The 13,234-nt window shown below is 50.7% G+C and overlaps 1 protein-coding gene across 1 annotated transcript in view; it reads right to left on the reverse strand.

Annotated features, from left to right (window-relative positions):
- The window catches only part of AFAP1 (actin filament associated protein 1), an 89,322-nt gene that overhangs the window by 26,772 nt on the left and 49,316 nt on the right, over positions 1–13,234 (reverse strand). The window contains exons 8-9 of the mRNA XM_065877405.1: positions 11,774–11,923; positions 3,648–3,859 (exon numbers count right to left, since the gene is read on the reverse strand). Of these exons, the coding sequence (XP_065733477.1) occupies positions 3,648–3,859; positions 11,774–11,923 (362 nt within the window). The remainder of the gene's footprint in view (positions 1–3,647; positions 3,860–11,773; positions 11,924–13,234) is intronic.

The raw sequence follows: 13,234 nt of genomic DNA on the forward strand, positions 1-13,234 counted from the left end.
CAATGTTTGCTAAATTGAAATGAATTGATTTGAGTGCTTGGATAATAAAAAAATCACAAATATGCTCTCTTCACTGGTCTTTTGTCCTCCCCCAAACGAAATCTAAGTCAAGAATGTATCTACGACTGAATCTATATCCATGTATCTATAACTATTTCATTTAAGCATTTTTAAAAGTATGTTAACATAATATCTAAGATGTTATTGATACTATTACACTGTTAACTATTTTCTTCATTGTTTAAGAAATTCCTCGTAGGCTTTTAAAAAATAATAACTCTGTGGTGTTGGACTAAAATTAGAAGTATTAGTTACGATCTTGTGGCTTTTAGTATATAAATAGGTATACATGCAGGTATACACATGTATATATGCACATACATGTGTGTAATATGTATAACACAGAAACATGCCTGAATATACGTATGTACAAACATACACATACACACAATTTCCTATGACTACTGAAAAGGCCAGGCGCAATGACACCCCAGTAACTCTGAGCACACCTTCTACCCAGATCCTGGTTTCTAAACACCATTACCCACTAGGAGTTGTCCACTAAGAGCTCTTCGGAACACGGCTGATTCCAAGAGGCCTGGGGCAGAGAAGAATACAAGATGAGCCCGGAACATCTTGTTGCATCATAACATAAGGAAAGAGCTCAAAGAAAGAAGGGTACCGCGGACTGTGGTGTCTTTATCACAGGGACATAGCAAAGGCCACGTGGCTCGAAGGGCTTTCTGCTGACCAACTCTGTTCATTTGACCAGGATAAATCATGACAATAAAGGATAATAATCACTGATTAAAACAATAATCTACGAACCCCTGCTGATATACATATATATATAAATGAATGAATAATTAATTGAGAGAAAGGGAAATCTTCCTTATAGTAGATACTAACTAATAAGTGTAGAAGGAATAATGGAATTAGAAAGTCCCCATTTAGCAGCTGTCATTTTAATAACTGTATCAGGCAAGAGTCATTCACGGATGCTAAAAATTAGTGGGTGAAATTGTGAGTGAGAGGATATTGAAAGAGTCTCAAAGAATCTCCCCACATGAAGCTTATTAAAGACAAACGGGAAACACAGTAACTTTGCAGTGGGGAAGCCATGCAGACATCCCACCTGAGAGATCAAAGTTAACATCACCAGTTGTGGGACAAACTGATGGGCGTACCTGCTTAAGTGATGCAGTGTCAAACACACCACTGCTTCCACGTGCCCCTGCCAAGCATGCCTACCCCAGATTCGAATTTCAAGGAAATGGCAGATATGCCCAAACTGAGGGACCGTCTACACAATAATGGTCTGTACCCGTCCAAAGTATCAATGTCGTGAAACCAGACAGAGAAAGCCAAAGAGACTGCAGCTGAATGCAACACACCACCTGGGGTTTTCTTCCGCTGACAAGGGACATCATTGGGATAACTGGGAAAATCTGATTAAAATCTGTAAGTCAGATAATTGTATTGCATGAGTGTGAATTTCCTGATTTTGATAATTATACAGTGGTTTTAGTAAAGAAATACCCTCATTTTGAGCAACTTCACACTGAAGTGTTTAGGGATAAAGGGGCAACACGTCTGTAAAAGGTTCTGAAAAAATTTACACAGAGATAGAGAGAGAGAGAAAGAGAGAGAGGGAGAGAGAGGGGAAGAGACCATGCAAGAGATATCAAACATGGTAAAATGTTAGTATTTGGGGAATATGGGTGAAGGGTATATGGAATTATTTGTACTAGTTTCACAACTTTTCTGTAATTCTGAAATTATCTCAAAAGTTAAGATAAAATGGTCTTAGAAAAAGTACAGAATACAACTTTACTGGTCAGATCACTGCATTTCCTAACTGATTCAGGCAAACTCTTTGCTTATGTTGGAACACTGAGTGTGGTTACGTGTGTGTGTGTGTGTGTGTGTGTGTGTGTGTGTATCTGTGTTTGATTCAATAACTGGAATAGGGAAAAGGCAATGAAACACACCCCCCATTTTTTGGGGACATGAGGCTGCACCTACAGGGATGGGAGCAAAGACAGGACAGGGCCCTTCTCACCCAGCTCCTCCCCTGCCCCTGCCCCTGCCCTCCCCATGGGGGCTCCTGTCACCACCCGGTGTCCAGGCCAACGTCTCACTTTTCACCCCCGAATCCAGCGTGTGCCAACCCACAGCGTGTGCCTTCCTGTCCTCGCAGCCTCTCTCAGATCTGCTGCCAGAGCTCTCACGTGACACCTGAGTTGTTTGCATCAAGTGTACAGTTTCCTCATTTACGTTTTTGGCTCTTTTCCACCCTCATCCACCCTACAGCTTTCAGCCCTCATAAATGATTACAAAGCACACCGACTCTAGCCCAATGCTCTGTTTTACAGACAAATAAAGAAGCCGAGAGAGAAAAACAGACTGGGTTGTGATCAAAGTCTGCAACAGAACTAGGACTGGGGCCCAGATATCCTGATCCCAGCCAGGCCTGGCCTCCCATCTGGGAAGTCAGCCACAAGGGCAGGCTTGGCCCTTCGACCTGTTATCTCAAACCATCCAAACCATCGGGCAAGGAGCCCTGTGTGAGAAAGAACTATGTTGTTAATCTCTTTTTGTCCCCACCAAAAGAAAGCAGTCTCTGAAACTAACTCCTATCTCCTACCAAGACCTTCTAGGTTGGCTAAAGGGGCCCCTTTGATCTTGGTCACAAGCCCACGCCCTTTCCTTCACTGGTCAGTGACACTGCATTTAGATTAGGCCCTGCATCTGATTAATTCAAAACACACATCAGCCATGCCACCAAACCGAAAATATCCTCATTTCTACCAACTGTATAGCATAAATATACTTACACGTACTCCAGAAATTCTACACTCTGATATTTGTGTATGCGTGGACATACATATGTATGCGTGTGTGTCTTTGTATCTTAATCATGATAATGCTAAGTGAAAAAAAAAAGACAAAGGAAAAAAGGTCTGAATTAATATTGGGTAGAAATAAATTAATAACAGACGATAAATAAAAATTTTTAATTTCAAAAGTGAAAGTTTTAAGTGTGTAGCTAAGAAATTTGTTTGAATTGCCTTTTTTTGCTTTTGTGAATAAGGAGGTCTGAAAAAGCAACCAAACAATAAAACGCATGCAAAGCCAAGGGTTCTTAAAAACCAAAGGTGTTCTTTTTGTTCTTTTGTAATCTGGCTCTCTGGCCACTGTCGATAGGCAAGTGGTAGTCAAAAAACACCTGCTCCATCGGTGAAGAAGCCCAGAACATTCCAAAGGACAGCTTGAAGGAAATGCCACCAATTCAGAGGCAGACCACGGTTAGGGGAGAAGTTTTACTGGAAATTTTAAAACAAGTCGTTTTGTGGCCACTTTTAGAAAGCAATCTACTGCCTGGAACTGTGTACTGAACTTCCACGCAAACACGAACAGAGAGGATATCAGACAAGGAGGTGACCTGGCAGGCAGTCTACCGTGGACATTGTGCAGAGAACTGGTTGTGCCGTCCACACAGCTGGGGCCCCTCGGAGAAGAAAAGCAGGACACGTGGGACAGGACAGAACCAAAGCTGCCATCAGCTGGCTGTGAGGACCTGACGGGGTGTCCAGGCCGGACCCTAGAAGGCAAACCACCGCGAGCAAATGCCCTGTGGCTCCCACCTCCAACACGGCCACCTCCTGGCCGTTGCGAAGCAGCCGGAACGTCAGGGGGTGTTTGGAGTCCAGCCCTGGGATGACCTCGCAGCCACGGAGCGGGATGGAGACGATGTGGGTCTTCAGGTCGGCCCTGTCCTTGTGGAGGATGAGCTTATTTTCCTTGACGCGGCACCAGCGCTCCCGCCAGCGGCTGTTGGAGAGCACGTTCAGGTAGCCTGCAACGAGAGCAGGCCCGTCAGCCTCCCCAGGAAGGATGCGCCCCAGGAGGCCACGAAGACGGAACGAACCCTGCACACAGCACGTCTGCAAGTGCAGGCTCCTGGGAGCCACAAGAGCCACCACTGCGAGATGACTGACCTCCATCAGCTCTGGGGGCTGAGACAGGAGCCCGAATGCACTGTGTGGTGCGTGCTGAGGACCATGGAGGGAACCCAGAGCTTGCCCGGCGTACGAGAGGTCACTGCGCCATCAGTGGCTGGCAGGAGAGAGGCTATGAGGACACACTGCCGTCCTCAAATAGCTGAAGGGACCTCACCCCGGAAAGGGTTCGGGTTCATTCCGAGTAGCTGCAAATGATGCCACCAGGGCAAAAGTGACAAGACAGCAGATTTTGGCTTAACATGAGGAATAAGACTACCTGAAAATGAAAGCTTCCCACAAAACAGGCAGCCCTGGGAGGTGACAAGCTCCCCACCCCCGGAAGTATTCCAGCAAATGACGGCAAGTCCTCAGGATGCGATTCCTGCCCAGAGGCCAGAGATGCCCTTCCTCAGTGCCCTCCGACGGGAGGATGCTGTCTGACTGCTGAAGTCTAAAGGCCTGAGTCTGACGCATGTGGAGTTTTGTCATCCATGTCTCTGAGGCTGCACTACATCTCAGCGCATTACGGATGGAATGTGATGGAATTACAAGAAGAGCTGTCCTCATTTTTTTTTTTTTTTTTTTTTGCGGTACGCGGGCCTCTCACTGCTGTGGCCTCTCCCGTTGTGGGGCACAGGCTCTGGACGCGCAGGCTCAGCGGCCATGGCTCCGGGCCCAGCCACTCCGCAGAATGTGGGATCCTCCCGGACCGGGGCACGAACCCGCGTCCCCCGCGTCGGCAGGCGGACTCTCAACCACTGTGCCAACACGGAAGCCCTGCCCTCATTTTTAAAAAAAGGAAATCACCTCAAATACAAGAAACTGATCATTTTCACCTGTCACAAACATACAGTGCATTTTTCTGGAAATAACAAGGCAGGACAAACAGACTTCACGGGGTGACTTCTGAGCAGTCCATAACGCTAGGAAGACGGTGGAAGTGAGTGGAACAGCATATAGAGTCCAGGTCAACAAGGAAGAAGTGAAACAAGGATTCCTTAAGTCATTCGGCTGCTCTTTCGATTCACACATACACACACACACACACGTGTGCACACACGCACACGCGCACAGCTCAATAAATAAATAAATAAAATCCTCTCTGATCTTGATTTTTCTAAATGTCTTTTTCCAAAAGGGATCTGGACGACGCCTATTGCTCCTTTATTAGCAATGGATAAATGCTATAAAGGCTAAAACTAAATGAAAACAAAACCCCAAACAGGGGTGTTAGAGGTTCCAGAATGATGCTATTTTATGCATAGACATTACTATACATAATAGCTCAATGAATTCACTAGGAAAATGCTTATAATACTTAAATGTACGTTCAGGGCTTCCCTGGTGGCGCAGTGGATGAGAGTCCACCTGCCGATGCAGGGGATGCAGGTTCGTGCCCCGGTCCGGGAAGATCCCACATGCCGCGGAGCGGCTGGGCCCGTGAGCCGTGGCCGCTGAGCCTGCGCGTCCGGAGCCTGTGCTCCGCAACGGGAGAGGCCACAACAGTGAGAGGCCCGTGTACCGCAAAAAACAAAAACAAACCAAAAAAAAAAAATGTACGTTCAGTTGAATGTAAATCAGTTCTACCAATATATCCTAAAGGGTACCTGGGACTAAAACTTCCGTTTGGGACACAAGTTGCCATATTTGTAAAATTACAGAGAAAATGGAGAAGTGAGCCCATGAGCTTAAGTGCCTGGGACCTGAAGTTCCTTGCGCTTTGCACAATTAGGAGGGACTGGAGGGAGGCGAAGACAGGCTGGAGAAGCAGAGTTCAGAAAAAAAAGGAGGCTCACACCCTGATCTCCTTCCTTCTTGTTCACGGCTATGCAGCGAAGACCGACCTGAAGCCCTTTGGACAGTTAAAGATGGAAGAGAAAGAACTGTTTTCATTCTGGGAAATACTATTTGGAAATGACATAGTTCTTCTGATCCACTTATTCTTTTTTTTTAAGCTCTACTTAAAACATATAGTCAAATGTAATATCTGAACATCTGAGTAACAGCTATTAGAACTATTTAATATCTCCGTCTATAAGTCATTAATCACGCTGAAGGCCCACATCTTTGGATTTTTTGGAAGTAGCTGGCAACCGGATCCATCGTAAATACGTTCCGAGCACGAATGGACACACGTGGTCTATGGACAGTATGATGGCGTACAATTAAGAAGAGACAAATGGAAGCATGGATGGCTTTCCACGAACTTAGTCTACTTGGGCACACAAGGTCGACAGGCGAGTGAACAGTTTGTAGAAGGAAGCACTAAGGCCCAGGGCACTGATGGACGTGACCACTGGGGCTGGCAGAGTGGAGGCTTACGTGTGCTCCGGGGCGGGTCCTCAGCTGGGCCTTAAGGGGTGGGAGGATCCCTTCAGGCCTGGAGAAGCGGGGAGCGTGGTGAACTAAGACTTGAGACGTCTAGCGACCTGGTCACAGAAAACCTCAGAAGCTACTGTAGGGGCCTGTCCTTGTTGCAGAAGATGGCGGGGGTCACAGTGGGGAAGGAGATGCCAAGATGTGTATTGAGGAATTTAAGCACACCTGCCTCCTCAGTAACAGTGAGGGGATTCCTCTAAACTTCCACAGGACTTCTGGCTCTTAGAATTCACCACGTGGGTGCATCGGTCCCCAGCGCAGGGGGGCCGCAGCTTCTGAGTACGGCTCGGCCAGCCACGCGAATGACACATCTCCTGAAGAGGGGAAGGTGCTCATCAGGTTTTCTTCCCTGACCAAGTCACCAAATGCCATAGGTTTCTTGACATGTGAGTCACAAAAGGAATGATTACATTGGACAGATCCACACTTTAGTTAGAGCATGACTTCAAAGGAAATTACCATATTTTAACGCCTTCCTCATAATGAGTTACAGTTGCCCAAAAGGGAAAAGCAAAACGAGAATCACAGTGGGTAACAGGCCTGTTTCTGTAAAGAGCAAACGCCACGGAAACAAGCCCATATCTGGCATTTGGCCTCCCCCAGCAGGCTCACCGCCTTCTCCAAAGAGGTGGCTGAAATTCCTACTTTCTGGGTAGGGACCCCGGATGAGGGAGAGACCACGCAGGGACATGGCAGGCAGCTCACCGAAGCACCCGGGAGTCAGAGGGCAGGTCCCATATCCCCTAATATTCTTTCTCCCCGCCACGACGGCTAGGCTGTGATGGCTAGGCTGTGATGGGATCCCTGCCGACACAGGACCCCATCAGCCCCGAGACGATCAGCCTGAGCAGACACCCACCACCAGGTGGCACCAAAGAGCAGCCGGGCCCCTTCGCAGGCTCGCCTGGGTCAGGTCAGCGCCCTGCTAATAAGGTGATTCCAATATCATTTGATTTTTTGTTTGTCTGTTCCCACCTATCATGTTACGGTGAGATGTTACGGTATCGTAACCATCTGGGAATTTCGGTTTGATGTTCTGAGGTTATCTTTGCTCCGAATTCTAAAGCAAGAACTCTAAGGCCTCTTGCAAAAGCTTGGTGACAAGTGCGTATGAGGTTTCATGAGGACGGCCTGAGGCTGACCAAACACACACAACCACAGGAGGAGGGGACAGATGTGAACGCTCCCGCGGTCAGCTGCGTGGGGACCTGGCGCCTCTGGTCCAGCAGCTGCTGACGAGCAGACAGGGCCGCCTGGCCGAAGGGGGGCCCGCGTCCACTGACTTCTTCTCTAGGACGGGAAGGGCAGCGTCTCCTGTGCTCTGGTCACACTTTTGTGAGGACTTTCACTGAATTGCCCGTCTCATCTTAGCCAGCCTCAGACTGTGACCGGCTGAGAGGAAAGGGGCTGCTCAGAGAGCTGACCCCCGCCCTGCGACGCCGAAACCCTCCCTTCCACCAGAGGCACGCGTCCTCCAGCGGGCACCCAAAGAACCCGAGACACCCTTGACGTCAAGAACGTGTCCTCCCCCTTGATTAAATGTCACCTGACCTTTTGTCGGGTGGATTACGACAGAAAGTGAGAGGCATATAACTTTCCTGCACATCCACCAAAAATCCTACTGCTGAAAACGTCACAAAGTCACTGACCATTAGAGCCAGAAGGGGCCCCAGAGATAACCAGAAGGTCCTTCCAACTAGCCCAGGTTACCCTGCCTCGGGAAGCCCTCCATCCTAACAACTGGGGACCACGCCTTTCACTCAGCTTCTGTATTTCTATTATCGGTATTTTCAGTGCCACTCATCGGCATTGCCCTCATGGCCGCTTGACTATGTCTGGTACGCTTAGGTTTTTTTCAGGTGAACAAATGAATGATAATAGCGACCATTTACGGAGCATAAATTATGAAGTAGGCAATGAGCTTAATGTTTCATGATTTTATCCTCAATTCTAAGGAAAAGAAAGTAGTTTAAGTATAAGCCTATTTCATAGGTGGGGAACCTGAGGCTCAGAGAAGTGTGTGTGACTTGCTTAAGTTAATTCATTCAATTAACAAGTGTTTACTGAGCTGCTATTATCCACCAGGCTGTGTGCTCGGTGCTGGGAACACAACTGGTGGGTGAATTCGACCTCCATCTTAATCCAGTAATGAGAGGAACAAGAAATTGGAAAATTCAGTGAGACGAGATTGTTAGAGGCCCTGAACTGACTGAGCACAGGAGGATACGATTAATCCAAGGTTTCCAAACTCCCACGGGGTAGCCTGCAGGGATCCAGAGGAGAAGGTGGACAGTCGCGAGGCTTGCGGACGAGTCCAAACAACAGACGGAAACGGGCTGGGGAAGACAGAAAAACGTGAAAGGCATCTCCCGATGCCCTTATACGGTGACGATACTTCCGGAACTCCTGAGCACTGGAGATGGGAAAATAAAGGACCCATCTTTGCTCACGGGTTTGTGTGCAAGTCTCAGGTCATCCTGTGAAAGTGGCTGTTTGTGGAGTGGACCCGGCTGCTGCTGAGGGCAGCACCCGCTGGCTGAGGGTCCGAGAGAGGGGTGAGAGCCAGGCGGGACAGGCGGAGTGGGGGGCTGGTGTGGGCGCCTCTTCCCACCCCGCCTGCGGGAAACCTGCAGAGAGCCCTCTCCTACCTGCCGGCATTTCTCCTGCACACCCAGAGCCCCAGCTGGCCGGGCTGCATCTCCCAGAAGAGCTGGGATTTGGACTCAGCTCCCAGTTGCCCTGGGGACGCTCTCATCTGTGCCCCGTCCGCGTGGCACCCTGGGCAGGATGGGGGTCTTGGGCCTTCATCCAGCTACTTTTCCTGCCTGAGACTTTGCAGCTCTCCTAACGTAACTGAAGACAGTCATTCTCCCCCTCGATTTCTCCACAGGCTCCTCCCCTGTCCCCCGGCCCAGCAAAGAACTAGATGACAATTTTAAAACCTTGTGCACAGAGGATGTTCTCTTCGTGGAGGCGAAAGACGTCCACGGAGAGCCTGGCAGAAACCCTCAGGTGAGGATGCGGGGCTGCAGCTCCACCAGGCCTGCTCTCTGAGCAATTCCACTGTGCTTTTAGGCCAAGTGCCCACACAGCTGTTCATTAGGAGTCACGAGGGTGGCGAGCCCTGGGGGACGGGAGGGGGACGGGGGAGACCTGTGCTTCAGGACAGCGACAGGGTTGGCCGGCGGGCCTGGCCCTGTCCCCAGCTGGCCGTGTGACTCAGGGCAAGTCCCACGACCTTCCCGAGTTCTCGGTGTCCTCATTGTAAAATGAGGGGTCTGGACCACAGTTGCTAAGTTGTCTTCCATATGAATGTTTACTTGTTTTTCATGAAAGAACCTCTATTTCCTTTGCTGATCTGGGGCAGTTTTAAGAAAAAAAACCCCAAAAAACTAAAAAAGGAGTTCCCTTTTTGTTGGCTAATTCCCTCTTTCCATTTCTAACCCCTGACTCCTATCTCCTCTCCAGGGCTAATGACAGCGGGAAACAACCGCAGATCACCCAGTGCTGTGAGCCGCCCCAGGAAAGGCAGAGGGCCACAGGCCCCCGGCATCCACAGCCCCCCTGCAGCTGCCCTCCCGCCAGGGCTCTGTCCAGCTGGCTCAGCTTCCGCAGGGCGGTTGTTCTCAGTGGAAAGAGCATCAGTCAGCGTGCTTCTGTGACCCCACTGCCGTCGGACCAGGGGCAAGTTCACGACCTCTGCATGCACGGGGGCTCCCAGACCGCTGGCCTCCATTTGCGGCCACCATCTCCCCTCCCAGTTCAACCCACAGGCGGCCCGCCCAGCCATCTTCCACTCCACACGCACTTCTGCACAGCACCCCAGGGGGGTTACCGTGTCACCAAAAGTCTATCACGACTTCCTAGGATCACACCTGTGGGGAGCTGGGAGTCCACCCTGCCCTTCCCTCGGGAGGCCCCCCACCCCAAGTCTACCTGGGCTGCACTCCACAACCGACCCTTCCTGCCCACCCACACAGCTCCGAGCTCACGGCGCTCTTTCAGCACAAGCCACACCCTGGGGCGTGATATCGGCTGAACAAATGCATTTCTGCATGTGTGGCCCAACTTAGGCACTAACGGGCAGCATCTAAATGCTGCTGTCTTTTGGCATCCTCAGTAACCCAGAACCGTGGACAGAAGAGATGCTCAACGAGAGAGGGAACAAAGAGAGAGAGAGAGGTAAACAGCGGGCACGCATAAAAGGCATTACGGGACTGACGTGTGATGCGCCCTGTGGTCCGCAAGGGAAAGTACAGCCCATTCTTATTTTTCTTTTTCTTACTTTTCTTAAAGGCTAAATATCCATCTTTCAGCCTCTAAAGCGTTTCTCCTTAAAGGGGTCGCACGGTTCTCATAAACATGGTTGCCTAGGAAACACCGCGCACGTATGGTCTAACTTCTCCAGGGAGGTGTTCCCTGAGGCGCCTCCGTGTAAGTCACGTCCCCGCCAGACTCTCCCGCTGCCCCTCTCGTATCCCCGCCGTGTTCGTGATCAGAGTCAGTCACCACACGTTTGTCTCTGTGACCCCCTGCCTCAGGCCGCCCTTCGGGGGCTAGACTGGATGCAGTGGGATCGCAGGAGTCATCTGGTCGTCGCGTCCCCTGCCCCGCTGACGCAGCCCCACTGCCAGCAGCTGCCCAGAGAACACTTACTGGACGAAGACCCACGAGGGGAGGGGTCAGCCGGCCCGACTGCACTTGAGGAGGAAGCTTGAGAAGTGGAGCAGCCCCAGAAAGGTGAGTCGTGTGACGTCAGGCCAAGGGAAGGGGCTGCCAGGGACCCTGTAAACGCTCTTACACATGTTACACACCCGCCTCCGCTGGCCAACCGCCCATGCGTACGTTTCCCTTTAAAGACGCTTAAAAGGAATTTGGGGGCTTCCCTGGCGGTCCGGTGGTGAAGACTCCGTGCTCCCAAGGCAGGGGGCCCGGCTTTGATCCCTGGTCCGGGAACTAGATCCCGCGTGCATGCCGCGACCAAGAGTTCCCATGCCGCAACTAAGGAGCCCTTGAGCCACAACTAAGGAGCCCGCCTGCCGCAACTAAGACCCGGTGCAACTAACTAACTAACTAAATAAATAAATATACAACAAAAGATAAAGTTAAAAAAAGAAAAAGGGATTTGGAAGAACCTCATGGGATCAAAGAGAGAATTTGTTTTTTGTTTTGAGAGAACTTCAGAGATCATCTCAAACGCCTGCAAGGCCTTCACTAATAAGCAGTGAAATGTAATCCATTCTCCACAATTTAACTGATCACAAGCCCAACGTCAAAGAGCCCAATCAGTAAGACTTAGAAGAACATGATACAGAGGTGTCCCCGGAGAGGGTCTCCGCGTGCTCGGGGAGAGGGTGCAGACCTGGCAACCCCACGCACCCCCGTCTTACCACAAGTAGGCACATCTTCCTCCGCTGAGGAGGTCTGTTCATCTGTCGATGGCTTTTTCTTTCCCAAACCGATGATCTTGGTGATTTTTTTCCCAGTGACTTTAGACACAGTTCCCTTGGCCTCTGATTTGGAACTTTTTTTCCTCTTAACTGTGAAGAAAGGTGACGACAAAAAAGCATGTTTCAACGATAGACTTTAACTGAAAAGAAACATCAAAATAAAGCATGACTCATGGCCGATTTTCTTTCCCCAAATTTCTACTTACTGAGCACCTGCCGTGCATCAGCTACTCGTCTAGATACAAGAGGACAAAGCAGAAAACAGGCACTCCCAGGAAGCTTGTGTTCCACAGCAGGCTGAGAACACACGCACACACGCACACACATGTACACATGTGCTCGCACGCACACACACACACACACACACACACACACACACACACCCCTGAAGGAGGTCGGATGATGGAAAGGCCTTTGTAGACCTAAACTAGGGTTACGTGGTACAGTGACCGGGCCGTCAGGAAGCAGAGGAGCTAAGTATCAGTACAAGGCAGCATCTGTGCAGAAACCTGAGGGAAGAGCCGTCCGGGCAAGAAAAGCATCAGCTAACACAGAGCCTGTGATGCTGGAAGGAGCCGGACACGTCTAGAAACACAAGACAGGCTTGGGCAGCTGCAACCTGGCCTGCACAGGGAGGGGTCCGGCAGGTGAGGGGGCAGGGGGACTCAGCGAGCCTCCACCAGCCCCTCACTGCCCTGTCAGACTCACGTGGGATTCCGCCCCACCCAGAGCTGTTAGACCAGCAGCCTGCATTCCAGCCCCGTGTGTTCTGTTTGGCCTGCAGTGCTAAACCACATGCACAAAACTCATGAATGTTCTGCATGAAGATGAATGACTCCTGGCTCCCCTTGGAGAACGGGAAAGTCTGGCAACTCTGAACCCACATTTTGGTAAGCGACAGCAGGCGGGGACAGGGCCTGAGAAGCCACAGCCGTGCACAAGGACTTACGTGCCCAGCTGACGACAGTCCGGGGACCCCAGCTGACAGCGCCAGCGGCCGGCTGCTATCCTGTACCTGACCCGTGGCGGCAATCTGCTCTCTCCAGCTCCTGCGGGCTTTGTCTACGACCTCCGACAGAATCACGGGGGTGGGGACCGGGTGCAGAACCACAGTGGGTGCTAAGGATGGTCCAGGACTGAGGGACAAGACCCTTCCCGCCAGAGCACTTCTGGGCAGGCGAGCTGTCACCTGAGGGCTGTTCTGTGCCTGGTGCTGGGGCCAAGGGCCTCGCTCAGTGTGGATGGGCTGGGAGGGCCCTGGAGGGACCCACAGCATCACGGCCAGACACCATCACCTGAACCCCCGAGACCCGCAACGGCCCCTGCTCGGTCCTCTCCAGGAGGACCCCTCACCCCTCTGTAACTCAGAGGGTGGCACGGACCTTTCGGAAAATGTAATGA

This window comes from Phocoena phocoena, chromosome 5, assembly GCF_963924675.1.
Source record: "Phocoena phocoena chromosome 5, mPhoPho1.1, whole genome shotgun sequence".
NCBI classification, from domain to species: Eukaryota; Metazoa; Chordata; class Mammalia; order Artiodactyla; family Phocoenidae; genus Phocoena; species Phocoena phocoena.